Below are 17,468 nucleotides of genomic sequence, written 5' to 3'. Positions count from 1 at the left end.
GATAAGTTGCGTTGTGTTCTCCATGCATGTTTGTAATGACGTAAGATGAACGCAAATGGACCGGGGTTCGATAGAATCAAGTGAGTGTGAAACCAGACCAACGCTGAGGAGGGCACCGGGAATAATCACACTCGGAATCGGACCGCAGCAAACGTGCCCAGTGTGAAAGCCCCCTTAGCTTCACTTCGTCAGAGTCAAGCAGTGATGAAGGGGTAGAGCAAAGATAAAAACACTTGTGTGTTAAAAGCAGCTCTAACATTCATACAGACGGGATTATCAGAGACATTTTGTAATATTTTGACCAAATCAGAGCAGAAAATAACACAAAGATTTGTAACTTCTGAACAGGGGTGGGTTTACAATTTCTGAGGCCCCAAGCAACTGATCAACCCGGGGCCCCATTTCGAAAATTTTGCTTAAAAAATAACATAAAATTGTTTTAAATCATATTTTTACAAAACATTCTTTTTTTTTATGAACAGGGTGTGCAAAACCTACTACACTCACTAACATTTTGGAATTCAGTTTTTATTTATTATTATTATAAGGCAACAATTATTTAGTGTTATCCAGTTTGTCATTATAATTTGATACAGTATTATTATTATTATTACTTTGAGGATTTGCTGTATACAGTAGTAATATATATCTGTCTTATTTAATTTACTTTCACCAGGAGCTTATATTCTGATGCTGCAGTGTATTGTTTACCATGTTGCAAAAGGCTGTATGTTTTGTTAGAATCGTTGGCAACATTCGTTACAGTATTGTAAAGTAGACATACAAGGTACAACAGCCCCTCAGCACACTAGAGCAGAAGGAAAAAAAACATTGCTGAAAGCGCTGAAACTTTGCTTGGTGCAGAACAATATGGAATAATATTAAACATTGTAACAGTCACCTCTTTGCAACCTGAACTAGTTCAGAACGTTAAATCTTTGTGACATATGTGCTAAAAATAATCTAGATGCAGCGCAACGAATGAAACAGAATGTTTTTGAGTGAAACCACATTTTTGAGACCTGAAGTATAAAAACGTGCTGGTCCAGTGAGACATTGAAGAAACAGCGAGATGCAGTGCAGCAGGCATGGACATTAGTCCAGCGCATGTTTACATAGGAAAACAATGGAAAAACAGAGCAGACACAGGCAAAAAACACATTCGCTATGAACGACCCCTAACTCATCCATTCGCACATATCTGTGAGTGAGAGCACATATTTTTTTTCATAAATTACAAACCCGAACTAAAAGTCCTACTTGAAAAACTGACCCAATCCAGTGGACCTCTAACATGAACAGCTCTGAGAGTGCTGACAACAGCGTATTCGCGCGTGACAACAGAACAACATGTAAAATGCCATCCCTCAAGCGGTTTTTGTAGAGCATTCCTACTGGGGCGGGGGCCCCCGATGTCCGGGGCCCGACACAATTACATGGTTTGCGTGGTGGTTAAAAACGCTACTGCTTCTGAATGACAGATGTTTACTGTGATGTACCGTTCACACCGGTCACACATCAGACTCACCGCCATACAGAGATAAATTGTGGATAAAATATATTTAAATGTAGGCAAAAGTCAAATTTGGCAATATTTGTGCAGACCTCAGACACGTATACACCTTTCCAGGGACTTTGCATGGATCAAAAGTGTTTCCCTATCTGTCACTCACTCGACGTTGTGTCGATGTAGTGACACTAGGGGTCACTCTTGGGAGCCCCAAACACCTCTGCTTTTTTTAAAAAAGGCCAATGAGAATTGGCGAGTGGAATTTGCATGCCACTCCCCCGGACATACGGATATAAAAGGAGCTGGTATGCAACCACTCGTTCAGATTTTCTCTTCGGAGCCGAGTGGTTCTATTCATTGAAGCTGAATTCATCCGCGAAGTTCACTCACCTCATCTGCTGGATTCTACGCCGCATTTCAGTGGCTTCTCCCCCTTTGCACCCGTGGAGTGCAGAGAATGGCCCCTGGGCACCTCAGCAGAAACAACTAAAAGAGTATATTCTAAAAAGAGTATATTTTCTTTCTAAAAGAGTGGCACACACTGAACGTCTTTTTAAAGATGCCTTTCCATCTGTGTGTTATTCCTGGTTGCGGTGGATATCTCTCTGCTTCTGATGGCCACGATCGCTGTCATATGTGTCTGGGCGCTGCTCATGCGGAGACATCGTGCATGGATGGGTCTTGTCCTCATTGCTAGAACATGACTGTGGCAACGTTATGGTCGCAGCTTGCATTCGTAAGAAAGCAAGCCACCCCAGCTGCACCCCGCATTGGTCCTTCTACCTACGGGTATGAGGCTGTGCAGGTTAGCACTGGGGGCGATTTGGGGACCTCAATGGGACCACCTCCACCGGGTATCCCCCCACAGACCTCCCATTCCCCAGCATGCTCGCTTGCTCCGGTCGGGCGCTCGGACGAGATCGCCGGCTCGTCTCAGGGTGAGTTCGACATCTCATTCGGAGCCCAGGAAGAAGATGAGTTATTGAGCGCAGCATCGGAGAGAGGGCTCATCCAGTCGGACACAGAGGCTTCGACTGGGCTTCCTCCTTCGGGAATGGTCGCCCAGTCCCAGGCCGACACGGAAATGATAGACATGTGTAACGTCTGTGTAAGATCAGTGATGGCTAATTACACTTTGTTTAAAAAAAAACCCTTTTAGCCTTTTGACATTTGCATATAAATTACTGACCTGGCCTCCGCGGTTACATTTATATGGGTGCTAAATTGCAGATGGTCTTTATCACTATCAAAAAAATGCTAAAACAGGTTGCCTCTGGAGTGTCTCCATCAAGCTTCAAACACATTCCATAGAAAGGGGGGGGGGGCGGGTGACCCCCGTGCCAGGCACCAGAGCAGTTGTCTGTCTCCAGTAATTCCAATACACGTCACACACACACCTAAAGACATTTTCTCTATTTAGGCCATAGTAAGCAGTTATAAATGTATCTGCTATATGCATGTGTTGTATGTATATTCCCCTATTATATTAACTTAGTTAAAGCCCTTTACTTGTATTAGTTAGACGTTAAATGCCTATATTCAAGTGTATGAGTGTATTTCTGCTTTAATATCGTCTGGAGGTTACCTTCTTGGTATCAAAATGATCTTCTCTTTATTTCTCACACAATAATGTACACCATGTGATCGTGAAATGCATCGAACAATTCTTACTATGTTTTGAATTAAAAGTTGCACTAGCGGTCCAGATCAGCAATAAAATGCGAATGGGCCATAAACGGAGACAAAGGATGTCTCTCCCGCTCAAAATGCATGCCTCTGATTGGCCACTCCACCCACAAAATGGGTGCGGCAATGAACTATTAAAACTCCAGAACGCAGACTAATCATCGCTCAAAACTCTTCTTCTTGAGACCAACACACTCCAAAACTCTCCTCTTGAGTTTAACCTTCTGGCAGTGTTTACTTCAAGTAACTTTGTGGATTTGCTGTGGACTTCTTCAACTCACTCCTAAAGAAATCGTCGAGAACCTCGTCTACCGCATCAAGACTCTTATTCAGCAACAAACCAATGCAAGTAACCATTTACAACTGATTAGATGCGCGTTTAAGTTTGAACCCCTTTTAAGGTGAATTGTGCCTCTGATGATTCTCATTTAGGTTGTGGTTAATTGATGTGAAATATTGCCATTCTTTGCTCTTCTCTCTCCTTTCCTTACTTTCCTTCATTCTATATATGTATGTTTTGCTTAGTTTGTTTGTATGTTAGTTATAGTTTCATTTATTAAATCCCTTATATTCACAATTGATTGTCTCTGTGTTCCGCTCACAATTCAAAGTCACTGAATGTTGCTCCTTGCTACATGCTAAACTACTGCTAGCACTGTATAAGTAGGAAGGCTATTGTTCCTTGGCCAGGAAAGTAATCTTCCTAGAACTGATAAATAATTATATTGTCTGCTCGGTGGACGGACAGATCAAGTAATTGTAATATCGATTCTGCTACAGTTAATTCTAAGATCTAATCTAAATACTTATTATTAATTATAACCAGTTATAATTAATTATAAATAATTCCCTTTTTAAGCTAATTTGCTACACATGCTTTCCCGGGCGATCACGAGCATCAAGCTAGAGTGGAACCCTCTGCTCTCCCCTGAACCCTCGTGGCTTGACGATTGGTTCCTGGGCTCGGGCCGCCACCCATGGCCATGCCTCGCCCCCGTTCCTTTCTTCCAAGAAGTGCATGTGCAGCTGACAAGATTGTGGGAGGCACCTTTTACTGCCCGGTCCCGGTCTTTCAGCTCCCCCGCTCTTGCTACCCTCGATGGCGGAGCGGCCAGGGGGTATTAAGTGATCTCCCAGGTGGATAAGGCGCTCACGGTGCACTTGTGTCCTTAGAGCGCCGCCACCTGGCGTGGGTGCGCAAAACTCCCGTCCAGGGCCTGTAGGTTTACATCGTCCCTGCCGGCTAGAGCCTACGGTGCCTCTAAACAAGCCGCCTCTGCCCTGCACACCATGGCTCTCCCACAAGTACACCAAGCCAAGGCGCTAAAAGAACTGCACCAGGGTAGTTCTGACCCAGGATTGTGGGTTGCGACCAATCCTGGACCTGTGAGTACTAAACCGGGCTTTGCACAGACTCCGGTTCAAGTTGCTGACACAAAAACGCATTCTAGCGAGCTTTTGGCATCAATATTGGTTTGCGGCGGTAGACCTGAAGGACTTACACGTCTCGGTCGTACCTCGAAACAGACCCTTCCTGCGGTTTGCCTTCGAAGACCAGGCATACCAATACAAGGTCCTCGGCATCCTCAGTGGCGTATGGGCATATGGCATCCTCAGTGGCGGCCACACCGCTCGGGTTGATGCATATGAGAACGCTTCAGCGCTGGCTTAAGACTCGAGTCCTGAGATGGGCACAGCACCGTGGGACACGGTGTAGCATGGCCATCATGCCGATCTGTTGCCGCCTCTTCAGCCCTTGGACCGACCTTGCATTTATACGGGCAGGGGATCCCCTAGAGCAGGTCTCCAGGTGCGTCGTGGTTACAACAGATGCCTCCAAGATGGGCTGGGGCACCGTATGCAATGGGCACACAGCCGCCGGCTCCTGGACTGGCCCGTGGCTGCATTGGCACATCAATTGCCTAGAGTTGCTGGCAGTACTGCTCGCCCTTCGGAGGTTTCAGTCATTGATCCTGGGCAAGCACGTGTTGGTCCGGATGGACAACACAGCATCGGTAGCATACATCAACCACCAAGGCGGTCTACGCTCCCATTGCATGTCACAACTTGCCCGCTGTCTCCTCCTCTGGAGTCAGCAGCGCCTCAAGTCACTACGAGCCACTCACATCCCAGCGACCTCAACACCGCAGCGGATGTGCTGTCACGTCAGGTTACCCTCAGGTGGTCCAGCTGATTTGGAATCGATTCGGTCGAGCACAGGTAGACCTGTTTGCTTCCTGGGAATCCTCCCACTGCCCACTTTGGTATGCCCTGACTGAGGCACCCCTCGGTATAGATGCACTGGCACACAGCTTGCCCCCTGGACTACACAAATACGCATTTCCCCCAGTGAGCCTGCAAGGTCAGGGAGGACGAGGAGCAGATCATCCTAGTAGCACCCTACTGGCCCACCCAGATGTGGTTTTCGGATCTCACGCTCCTTGCGACAGCCCCCCCACCCCCCCCCCCCCGGTGAATTCCCCTGAGGAAGGACCTTCTTTCTCATGGACGGGGCACCATATGGTGCCCGTGACCAGAACTCTGGAATCTCCACGTCTGGCCCCTGAATGGGACGTGGAAGGCTTAAGTGGCCTACCACCCGCGGTGGTAGACACGATCACTCAGGCTAGGGCTCCCTTTATGAGGCGCCTGTATGCCTTGAAGTGGCGTCTTTTCGCTAAGTGGTGTTCTTCCCGATGCGAAGACCCCAAGAGATGCGCAGTCGGATCAGTGCTTTCCTTCCTGCAGGAGAGGCTGGAGGGGTGGCTGTCCTCCTCCACCCTGAAAGTGTAAGTAGCCGCTATATCGGCGCATCACGATGCAGTAGATGGTAAGTATTTGGGGAAGCACGACTTGATCATCAGGTTCCTGAGAGGCGCTAGGAGGTTGAATCCCTCCAGACCATGCCTCGTCCCCTCATGGGACCTCTCCGTCGTCCTTCGGGGTCTACAGGGAGCTCCCTTTGAGTCAGCTGAGCTTAAAGCACTCTCTTTGAAGACTGCCCTCCTGACTGCGCTCACTTCCATCAAAAGGGTACGGGACCTGCAGGCATTCTCTGTCAGCGAATCATGCCTGGAGTTCAGTCTGGGTTACTCTCACGTGATTCTGAGACCCTGACTGGACTATGTGCCCAAGGTTCCCACGACTCCTTTTAGGGATCAGGTGGTGAACCTGCAAGCGCTGCCCCAGGAGGAGGCAGACCCAGCCTTGAGGGTTGCTGTGTCAAGTGCGAGCTTTACGCATCTATTTGGATTGCACGCAGAGCCTTAGAAGCTCTGAGCAGCTCTTTGTTTGCTTTGGTGGACAGCGGAAAGGAAGCGCTGTCTCCAAGCAGAGGATCACTCACTGGATCATCGACGCATCACAATGGCATATCAGGCTCAGGACGTGCCACCCCCTGCGGGGTTATGAGCCCACTCCACCAGGAGTGTGGCGGTCTGCTGGGCCCTGGCCAGTGGCACCTCTTTGGCAGACATCTGCAGAGCAGCGGGCTGGGCAATACCCAACACCTTTGCGAGGTTCTACAATCTCCCTGTCTCATCCTGTGTATTGGCAGGCACGAGCAGGTAAGTTCCGGGACAACTGGCCTGGTGTACCACTTGCGCATAGCGTCTTTCCCCTCCCTTGAGGTGAAGATGTGCGCTCTTGACTCCCAGTCATGTTCACAGACTGTGATCCCTGGATGACTTTCCTCCTCAGACCTCTGGCAGCTGAGTTTGCGGAGAAACTCGCTGACCGGCCCAGTATGTGCACTAACGAGCCCCTGCACTGAGGTAGGTGCTCCACATGTGCTGGTTCCCCAAAGGCGAACCCATGTGATATCATCTGCAAAATTGTTTCCCTGAAGGCAAACTGCATCTTCCTTGGGCAGAGGCCCCTCTGCCCCCGGTCACCATGCTTTGTAGAAACTCCTCCCCCTTTGGGTAGGACCTACCATGGGACCTCTCCACATGACATACTTCTGACAAGACTCGGTAAGACCACGTGACATATTCCACTCAAAATAAAAAGACAGGGAAAAGAGGCCTCGACTGGGCTAGCCTGTCCCTATAGTTGGGCAGTCGTCTTGTTCCTGATGGACCGTTCGACGCTCATAAGAGCGTTGGGGGAGGTTACGTGATGGCCTGGTGTGCTGGCTACGAGGCACACAGCAGTCTGCCCATCACACACCGCCAGTTCACGCAACACAGTTCAGCTAGTTGTGGCGTTTTGTATAGGGACCCCTAGTGTCACTACATCGACACAATGTTGAGTGAGTGACAGTTAGGGAACGTCCTGGTTACTTTCGTAACCTCCGTTCCCTGATGGAGGGAACGAGACGTTGTGTACCTCTTCCCACAACGCTGAACTATCCGCTGAAATGGCCGGAACCTCATCTCGGCTCCTCAGCACAAAACCTGAATGAGTGGTTGCATACCAGTTCCTTTTATACCCGTTTGTCCGGGGGAGTGGCATGCAAATTCCACTCGCCAATTCTCATTGGCTTTTTTTCAAAAAAGTAGAGGTGTTTGGGGCTCCAAAGAGTGACCCCTAGTGTCACTCATCAACACAATGTCTCGTTCCCTCCATCAGGGAACAGAGGTTACGAAAGTAACCAGGGCGTTTTTTTATGTTTTTCTTGATATAGTTTTCTGGGTGTTTCTCCATTCACCGCCATTGTTTCCTCCCGCTGATGGTCACAAATATGCCAGCTGTGCAGAAAAAGTGACTGAAACAGGTCAATAGGCCCATATTATTTTTTTACGACGTGGAAGTACGCATCCTTCCGGTCTACTGCCGCGAACCAATCTTGATGCCGGATGCTCGCCAAAATGCGTTTTTGCGTCAGCATCTTGAATGGGAGTCTGTGTAATGCCCGGTTCAGTACTCGCAGGTCCAAGATTGGCTGCAACCCACTGCCTTTTTCCAGTACGATGAAGTGGGGGCTGTAAAACCCTTTCTTCATCTCGGCTGGAGGGACAGGTTCTATCGCACCCTTCCGTAGGAGGGTAGCGATCTCCGCACGCAAGATGGCAGCGTTTTCACTCTTGACGAAGGTGAAGTGAATACCGCTGAACCTGGGCGGGCGCCTGGCAAACTGAATCGCGTAGCCGAATCGGACAGTCCGGATCAGCCATCGCGATGGATTGGAGAGCGTGAGCCATGCATCCAAGTTCCATGCAGGGGGGACCAAGGGGACAACATCGTCGGACATACCGGCAGGTGGGGCCTCGCGGCGGGGCTGAGCTCGAGGTGCCACAACACGCCGTGGCCATGCTGAGTCTAGGGACATTGAAGCACTTACCTGGCTCCTTGTGACCACCCCCGGAACAGTCTGGGATGGGGGAGGAAGAGGTCTGTCATCATAACCCATGGAGACTGGCATATCGGGGGCGGCTGTGTGCCACCGCTGGAGCGCTGATCCTGCAAGAAAGAACCCGTAGATGGTAGTCATGTTGACGACTGTACACACCGGGTATGTGACCCAGAGAGGAAGGAAGCTGCTCTTTTGCTGAACTGTTGGGTACCGCAGCCACTTGGGCATGCAGCGAAATCAAACAAAAAGGCAACAAAAGATTTTCTGCAGGGGGATGCCCTTGGTGATGAACAGATGGGGTGCGGGATCTTGAGCTGCGCCGGGGTAGGATATGCCGGATTGCCTCCATCTGCTGCTTCACCGCCGAGAACTGCTGGGCAAAGTCTTCGACGTTGTCGCTGAATAGGCCCGCCTGGGAAATGGGGGAAGCAAGGAACCGTGTCTTGTCGGCCTCGCCCATCTCGACCAGGTTGAGTCAAAGGTGGTGCTCCTGGACCACTAGTGTGGCCATCGTCCAACCGAGAGCCCATGCACTGACCTTCATTGCTCGGAGAGCAAGGTCGGTCGCCAAGCGCAGTTCCTTCATCAAATCTGGGGTGGAACTACCCTCGTGCAGTTCTTTCAGCACCTTGGCTTGGTGGACCTGCAGGAGAGCCATGGCGTGCAGGGCATAGGCGGCTTGTCCAGCAGCGCTGTAGGCTTTAGCCGTCAGGGACGACGTGAGCCTACAGGGCTTGGACGGGAGCTTAGGGCGTCCGCACCAGATGGCGGCGCTCTGCGGGCATAGGTGCACCGCGAGCGCCTTATCCACCTGGGGAATCGCCGTATAGCCCCTGGCCGCCCCGCCATCGAGGGTAGTGAGAGTGGCTTTGAGTGGCGCCGCGAGCCCAGGAACCAATCATCAAGCCACGAGGGTTCAGGGGAGAGCAGAGGGTTCCACTCTAACCCAACGCTCGCGGCCACCTGGGAAAGCATGTCCGTCATGTCGGCATCGGCCTGTGACTGGGCAATCGTCCTCGAAGGGGGAAGCCCAGCTGAGGCTTCTGCGTCTGGCTGGACAAGCCCACTCTCCGATGCTTCTTACGAAAGCAAGCCACGACTGCAACGTTGCCATGGTCATGTTCTTGCAGTGAGAACATGAACCATCCACAAACGCTGCCTCCATATGGGTCACGCCCAGACACGAAAGACAGCGATCATGGCCATCCGAAGTTAAGAGATAACGACCGCAACCAGGAATAACACACAATCGGAAAGGCATCTTTAAAAAGATGCGTCTTTAAAATGATGTTCTGTGTGTGCTGCTCTTTTAGAGAAATATATACTCTTTTAGAGGAGGAAAAGCTCTTTCAGAAAATATGCTCTCTTGTTTTTCTGCCAAAGCGCCCAGGTGTGTACTCTGCAGTGCACCAGTGCAGAGGAGGGAGAATCCGCTGAAATGCGCTGTCAGATCCATCAGAGGTGAATGAACAGTAATATTCAGCTCAATGAGCATGACCGTTCGGCTCCGAAGAGAAAATCTGAATGAGTGGTTGCATACCAGCTCCTTTTATACCCGTATGTCCGGGGGAGTGGCATGCAAATACCACTCACCAATTTTCATTGGCCTTTTATCAAAGACCAGAGGTGTCTCGGGCTCCCAAGAGGGGCCCCTTGTGTCACTACATTGACACAACATTGAGTGAGTGACAGATAGGGAACACATTCTAAACATTTGTTCACAAGACTTTTGAGAACTTGTAGCCTAGAGTTTTTGCTACAAAATGATGTGAACAGTGTATGTTATTATTTGTATATTGTTGTGTGTAATTATGTGTATATCAGACGTTTAAATTGTGCTGTGTTAATTTGATGTTATTGTAAATTGGTATATGGCTCACCTATGTCTCATCACTGTCACAACTGCTATGTTGATCGGAACTGCACCCAAGAATTTCACACACCATTGCACTTGTGTATATGGCTGTGTGACAATAAAGTGATTTGATTTGATTTGATTTTGAAAATCATCCTGATCACTCATTCATTCAAAACAATATAGTCATTTAACTTTTGTAAGACACTTTTAGTGTTAGAAAGGCCATATGCGAGGAGGCATGAATGATCATGAATATTGATGTGATTCACACCTGAGGAGACAAAGACCCCTCCCCTGAGAGAGAATGAATGTGAGGAGACTCAATGATTGAATGTATTTTTTGTAGCATATTCACAAAATCAAGACTTAACAAGTTTAAGTTAAAAGAAGTAAACTGACTATACATTTTCTTTTGCACTTTGCACACTTCATCGACCGGGCATATTTACAGCACATTTTACACATTTACACCCGAACAGATATTTGCAAGCACACGCTTTGTTGAGGATAATGCTAATGTACATCTCTTTAGTTTCATACAGATTACATTGCAGTAGAATATTTGTTTTAAATTTGAATTGTTGTATTTAAAAGTAGACATTTTAAGCTTTCTTTAGACATATGTTTCATGTTTGTCTGATAAGTATTCGCTGAGTTTCAGTTCATTTTTTGACGTGTTTAGAAAGATGCTTGTGGAGACAGAGACAGCTGAAAGCGCACCCTGTTTATTTTCTTTATTTTACAAAAGCACAAGGTTTTGTTGTTATTGTGAGTGTACACAAATAAAAGTAGACCCTTTATAGTTTCTAATGATGTCTTACACTTATCTGTATGCCCTTAAAATTAGTATTTTAAGTTGTTTCCGCTGTTTTGAGGAAAAAATCCAGCAGGACGCGCCGGCGTCTGTATAGTATCTCTAGTAAAAAAACAAACAAATAAAAAAAAATTATAATAAATTAAAAACGAAACAGTTTCTCTTTATTACCCTTTAAAGCCCAAACTCAGTAACTACACCAACAATGGAACTGAGAAAAATGGCTTGAATTATTTTTTTATGGATTTTGCAGTTACTGCATTTTCACACTATATTTTTCTTAATCTTAGCATATGAGACAAACTCGTCTGTTATAGGACAGATCATAGTCTTGAGACTTGATTTCATAAATAACTCAATTTTGCATTTGCCTTTTTAGAGCAATATAGTTGCTAAATACATTTCCATTTTACCAATTAATCAGAAAAGTCAAAGAGAAAGAATTATCATCATTTAACATTATATTATTATTTCTTTCAGCAGTTCCCATCTCTGTTCAAATGTTAGGTTCTTTATATTATATGCTATTAATTTCCCTATCTAATACTGTATATTACCTTCAGCTCCATCCTTGATATTATTTACCTCCACTCCATCCTTGCATTCGTGGGGAATCTGATTCGTCTTTTTAATTTGCTTTAAGGCTGCAATTCTAATTACTGTAGTGCTGTAGTACATTATTAAGTGTTGTAATGTAATTTTTAAGCTAATAAGCTAATTGTGGTAGTATACCAAGAATAAGGTTGTCAGGTTATGATTATATATCATGTTTATCTGTTTGTTATTTCTTTATTTCAATATATTTTTAATATGGGGAGTAAGTGGAAAGTGCCATAGCCAGGCGCAGACTGGCCATTGGGAGAACCGGGACTTTTCCCGGTGGGCCGGCTGCAAAATGGGGCCACATGGGCCACCGCGTTATGCAGAATGCACCACAAAACGCCGCTGCGATGTGCGGAAGGGGGCAGCGATATGCAGAAAAGGACAGCACCCCAGCTCAACAAATTGTGGTCAGTTTCTCTGTAAAATCCTGGGCCGAATTTTCTTCCCAGTCCACCCCTGGGCATAGCTGGGTCTCAGTGGGGCAGGGGCAGGGTTGAGAGTCTGTGTGAATATGAGGTTGGGGGAGGTTTATAAAGAAGCACTCTTATTTACATGAAATTATTCACATATGCAGCAGAGCGGTCCAGGGCAGCTGTTGACTGATGGAATTCCCTTTCTATTTGAATTCCCTTCTACTTTTCATTCGTCCTGTGAAACCAAAGCTCCGTTCCAAATCCAAGTTAGCTGCCTTGCTTTCTACTGTCTACACAGGCAAACTACACTCACTGACCACTTTATTAGGTACACCTGTACACCTACTTATTCATGTTATTATCTAATCAGCCAATCATGTGACAGCAGTTTAATGCATAAAATCATATGGGTCAGGAGCTTCAGTAAATGTTCATATCAACCATCAGAATGGGGAGCAATGTTATCTCAGTGATTTTGACCATGGCATGATTGTTTGTGCCAGATGGGCTGGTTAGAGTATTTCTGTAACTGCTGATCTCCTGGGATTTTCATGTGCAACAGTCTCTATAGTTTACTCAGAATGGTGCCAAAAACAAAAAAAAAACATCCAGTGAATGGCAGTTCTGCGAACAGAAATGCCTTGTTGATGAGAGAGGTCAACGGAGAATGGCCAGACTGGTTTGAGCTGACAGAAGGGCTACGGTAACTCAGATAACCACTCTGTGCAATTGTAGTGAGCAGAATAGCATCTCAGAATGCACAAAATGTCGAACCTTGAGCCGGATGGGCTACAACAGCAGAAGACCACACCAGGCACTTAATTAGGACAATAGTGTTCCTAATAAAGCGCTCAGTGAGTGTATCTTTATGAACAATTTAATTTATGCCTCTGAAAAGTCTGTCTAAACACACACATCCTTCCAGGGAAGGATTCAGTATGAATACTGAGACTCAATCATATACTACCAACTGCTTTTCAATCTTCATAAAATTAGAAATCTCAAACCTTTCTGATTAAACCTCTCCACCAAATGAAAATGCTCACAGCAGTGGAGACAAGACCATGATTTCACCTTGATCTAAATCAATAGCCTCTCAAGGGCAAAATGATTACCTGAGTCTGTTTATGCTCCTTCCAAATGTCCCATTTATTAGGTCATTATATCCCCCATTCCTGCAGGGTTAAACTCCACCACAAACAGCAAGAGATGCTCTTTGATTTAGTTGCAGAGCTTAATGAAGTACAAACATGAACGGGATAAGAAAAACTAATTAAGAGTAACTGGGTCCTGAAGAAGCCATGCTGAGATTGACTGGCGAGTGTACTGGATTGAGGAACAGGGGGTTTGTAAGAGTTTGGCCTCAGGATGGATAAATATATCGACTGTTTGGGCTGTTTCCCTTCTGGGTCTGGTGCCTCGAATAATTGGGGGCATAACAGAGGATGACAGATTTACATAAATGAACAACTGATTGCCTGGATTTACTGGTGTGCAAACAAGCCTCAGAACACACACACACACACACACACACACAAATCATTTTCTTAATCTTTATTGTTGTCGTGTTTTCTATTAAACATCCCTAAAACAAGACAGACAGCATTTTGTCTTTGGCGCAGCTGACTCAAATCTGTTTCGTTGTCTATAGTCTGGACAGCAAAAAAATAAAAACAAATTAATAAATAAATAAAACAAAAAACAAAACAAAAAAAGAAATCTGATTTTAGAAACCCAATCCAAACCACATCCATATGTGGTTCGAATTTAAATTAAATTAAGATGTTTGGAAATGTGATTTCAAGTACAGATACAGTAATTCCTCTTATGCTTATGCTGTCTCATAGGGTTTACATTTAAAACAAGAATAAATGTTAAGGATTTCAAGATATACAGTATTCTCTGAAACTTTAGGGGGATTACCACTAAGAATTCATTGTGCAGAGTAAAAGTGACTAACGAATTATGCAGATCAGCAAAGGCGCAAACACGCCCACAAAATCAATGCTGAACAAAATTTGCACGCTATCTATGGGAGCTGTCTAGTGGAGGATGTAGCAGACTACCATGATCTAAAACACTTTGGCAGGACTGAACTGCATCACTGGCTACTGTGATCCAGACACTTGAATAATTTCTTTAACCCCTTAAACTCTATGGACCCGCCAAAGGGGGGCGCTATATCACAAAAAAAGTTTACGCTAAAAACTTTAAAGTCCCCATATACATAAGTCAGTCATATGAGGTATCATTTGAAAGCTTACAATCTGAACTTTTCAGAAATAACCATCACTTCTGCATTTATGTTACTTAAAATAACAAAACTAGCTCTCAAAACATTTGCGTCACAAATATTACCCCCTAGAGGTAATGGAGTAGAAATATGTATATGAAAATAAAAACCTAAATGGACAAGTCATATATCAAATGAAATCTCTCATTCTCAGGAATATGACTATTACTGTGAATATTTTGTTGCCCTAATAACACAGTTCAAACGATTTTCAAAAAATCATAAAGTGAAATACAAATGTCCCTTTTATGGGCAGATAATTGCTGCTGTAAACCCCAAGTAGCCAAAAACTTTATATCTGCTCTTAGGCGGTTTTCTAAAAAAATGAGCCATTTTTTACTTGTTTGTAAGCTTGCTTGGCTGAATAATCCAGTGTTATATCTTAGATGCCCAGAACAAAATATGCCATCCAGCAGGAAAAGCATGCTAAACAAATCATCAGAAAAATAAGTTTTGCTGTATTGATGATACAATTAATTATATATCATCGCAAAGGGGAGGGTCTCAGATTTCTAAAGACACTTAGATTGAGCTTCTAGTCCACTCAGAGGCTGAGATATTCTATGAAATAATAAGGGTGGTACATGAACTGAAAATTAGACTGAATGTCTATGGACAAGCACATCTTTGAGGGTTAAAATGCGTTAGAGCATGTTTGCGTGGAAAGGAATGACTATTATTTAATTTAAATACTGATGACGCAGCACAATTTAAGTGTTGATTGTGTCTGCTTAAACTAGATTGCGGGTGGCTGGTAATTAAGACAAACATTTTTGCTTGAAAGTGGAGCAACTGTTTAGTGAATTCACCTCTTAATATCTTACACAAGTTTAAAAAAAAAAAAAAAACAGGAGCCTGACTAAGTAAGACACAGACATCGTGTGAAAACATCAGTGTAACCACGACATCACAACATTATGCCCATAATATAATTAATGGTTATGTTCATGTTTTTTTCAGTCACTCAGGTTAATTCATTAGCTGCTTTATCACCATCAGGCCAAACGGTTCTGAGCATGGTAAGGAATGGTTTGAGTAGCATTTACACTTTAACAAGGTTCGGAACAGCACGATAGCAAATTGATTCCGTCACAGATTTCTCAGCCAGATTTCTTGTGTCCAGTGAAACCCATTCTATCTCTCTCGCTCCCCCACTTCCCTGTCTCTCTGCACATAAATAATAAAGAAAAACACAGGGAAACTTCAAGAAACATATGCAGGTAAAAACCCTGAGGTTCCTGAACATATCTTTCACTTGAAATTACATATGACTGGTTACAGTTATTCTTTTGAACAAGTCATTGATTTGATTATTGACTTCTTTATGAAATGTTGACAGGATGCTAGGAGAAACCCCCAAACAGATCTTTGACCGTGAATGTATGACCTCTAGCAGCCAGCATCATTTGACTAATGACGCAAGAGAGTTCAGGACACTAAATATTCTATTCACAAGAACAAACAGTCCAGACCCAGCCCTTGACCTCAGTATTAATGACTGGGTCTTTTTAATTACTTTACATTTTTTAAGCTCTCATCTACCAGCTGTAAGTTCTTTAATGTGCCAAGACCAGCGTGAACTTACACTGAGCTCTAAACAAAAGAACTGTGAAGAACAGTGTCTGACTTCAACAAAATGACACTGTCGTGAGCTCTTTGGTCAGAAACGTACTCTGTGTAAGTGTACAAGCACAGCAATGATTGATTGGCCAACAGATTACAAGTGCGCAGTCCCACTGTACCTTTAAAATGCATTCTTGCGTTACTGTGGTGATAACCAAGGCCCTTCACTAGCGACTATTCTGAGCTGTGACATCAAACACAGCAGACAGGGGCCACATTTACACCTTGTGTTTCATGTCTGGATAGTATCTGGATATTCTTTAGCTGAATTCCATTTGCACCTGGCAGTGAAATTCGTCTCCACTGTGATCGGATAGAGATATGATCAAATTTACCCGCGCAAAATGGAAAATGCTACTCACATATTACATCAGAGCTTGTGGCAACTGCAAATTGTTTGTCTTTTAGCGAATTTTAAAAACATTGATGGATAATTCAAATGCTTTGACATTCAGGGTTTTTCCTTCATTGAACAATTTTTGTGGCCGCTAAAGCTAAATTTTGGGTCGCCAAATCAAATTTAATCATATTAATTTTGTGTTTGATGCTTTTTAAATGCTAAATATGAATTCTTATCTGAAACGTGTGAGTGAAGCCTGGTTTCACATGAGTGTTGCACGAGCCACACAGTGATTATAAAACAGGAGAGAGATGCGAGCAAGTGGGGATTTGACGAGAGAGATGAGATGTCAAGTGTATGCCAATGGAATAATTCATGGGATTTTGTTCATTGTTTGGGTGACAAGAATGAGGTAAGTGTAACCGTGCTTTTAGAAGGTACCATAATGTGGCAAGCTGGCTTTTGGAACAGCCTTATTGTTGGGAGCACGCCTTTGATGCCTTAAATTGCTGTCTAGGTAGACCACTCACTAGGTTTTAGAGGCTCTTGACAGTATCCTCCATCTTAATCTGAATATTGAAAGTGGGTCCATTAATTCAGACACTGTTGTAACTCACCTCCCAGTCCGGGTCTCAGCCGGTTATCGTAGCCGTCCAAAAGACGGTCCAGGATGCGTGTGAAGAGGGTGATGTTGTTTTTGAAGGCATCTGTTGTGGCATCTGCAGACACTGACCTACACAATAAAGGCAAAAAGGTCAAGCTTACATGTGAACTTAAACCTGAAGTGTGTCATTTTTTATGTTAAAATGCTTTCTCCTATCTCAGCTTAAAATGCAGAGTATAAGAAAGCCATTTGTAGGTTGATTTCACCAAAAAGTGTAAACACTGGCTTTGGCACTTTCAAAATCTTGCTATGTTTATTTGAGTATCTTACCAGCCCAACACAGCACCATTGGCTCAACCAGTGGTGTCAGTTTGGGGTGGGAATGTCTGTTTGTCCAACCAATGGAGGACAAGGCCACCTGTGTTGTA

At 44.9% G+C, this 17,468-nt stretch overlaps 1 protein-coding gene across 4 annotated transcripts in view; it reads right to left on the bottom strand.

Annotated features, from left to right (window-relative positions):
* LOC127413316 (gamma-aminobutyric acid receptor subunit alpha-2-like) overlaps positions 1-17,468 on the bottom strand; it is a 280,046-nt gene that overhangs the window by 250,380 nt on the left and 12,198 nt on the right. For all 4 annotated transcript variants that reach the window (XM_051650347.1, XM_051650346.1, XM_051650348.1 and 1 more), the window contains exon 3: positions 17,054-17,169. In XM_051650347.1, the coding sequence (XP_051506307.1) occupies positions 17,054-17,169 (116 nt within the window). The remainder of the gene's footprint in view (positions 1-17,053; positions 17,170-17,468) is intronic.

The sequence above is a fragment of the Myxocyprinus asiaticus genome, chromosome 22, assembly GCF_019703515.2.
Source record: "Myxocyprinus asiaticus isolate MX2 ecotype Aquarium Trade chromosome 22, UBuf_Myxa_2, whole genome shotgun sequence".
NCBI lineage: Eukaryota > Metazoa > Chordata > Actinopteri > Cypriniformes > Catostomidae > Myxocyprinus > Myxocyprinus asiaticus.
Note: the sequence above shows the minus strand (reverse complement) of the source record. Positions and strands in the feature narration are given on the sequence as shown.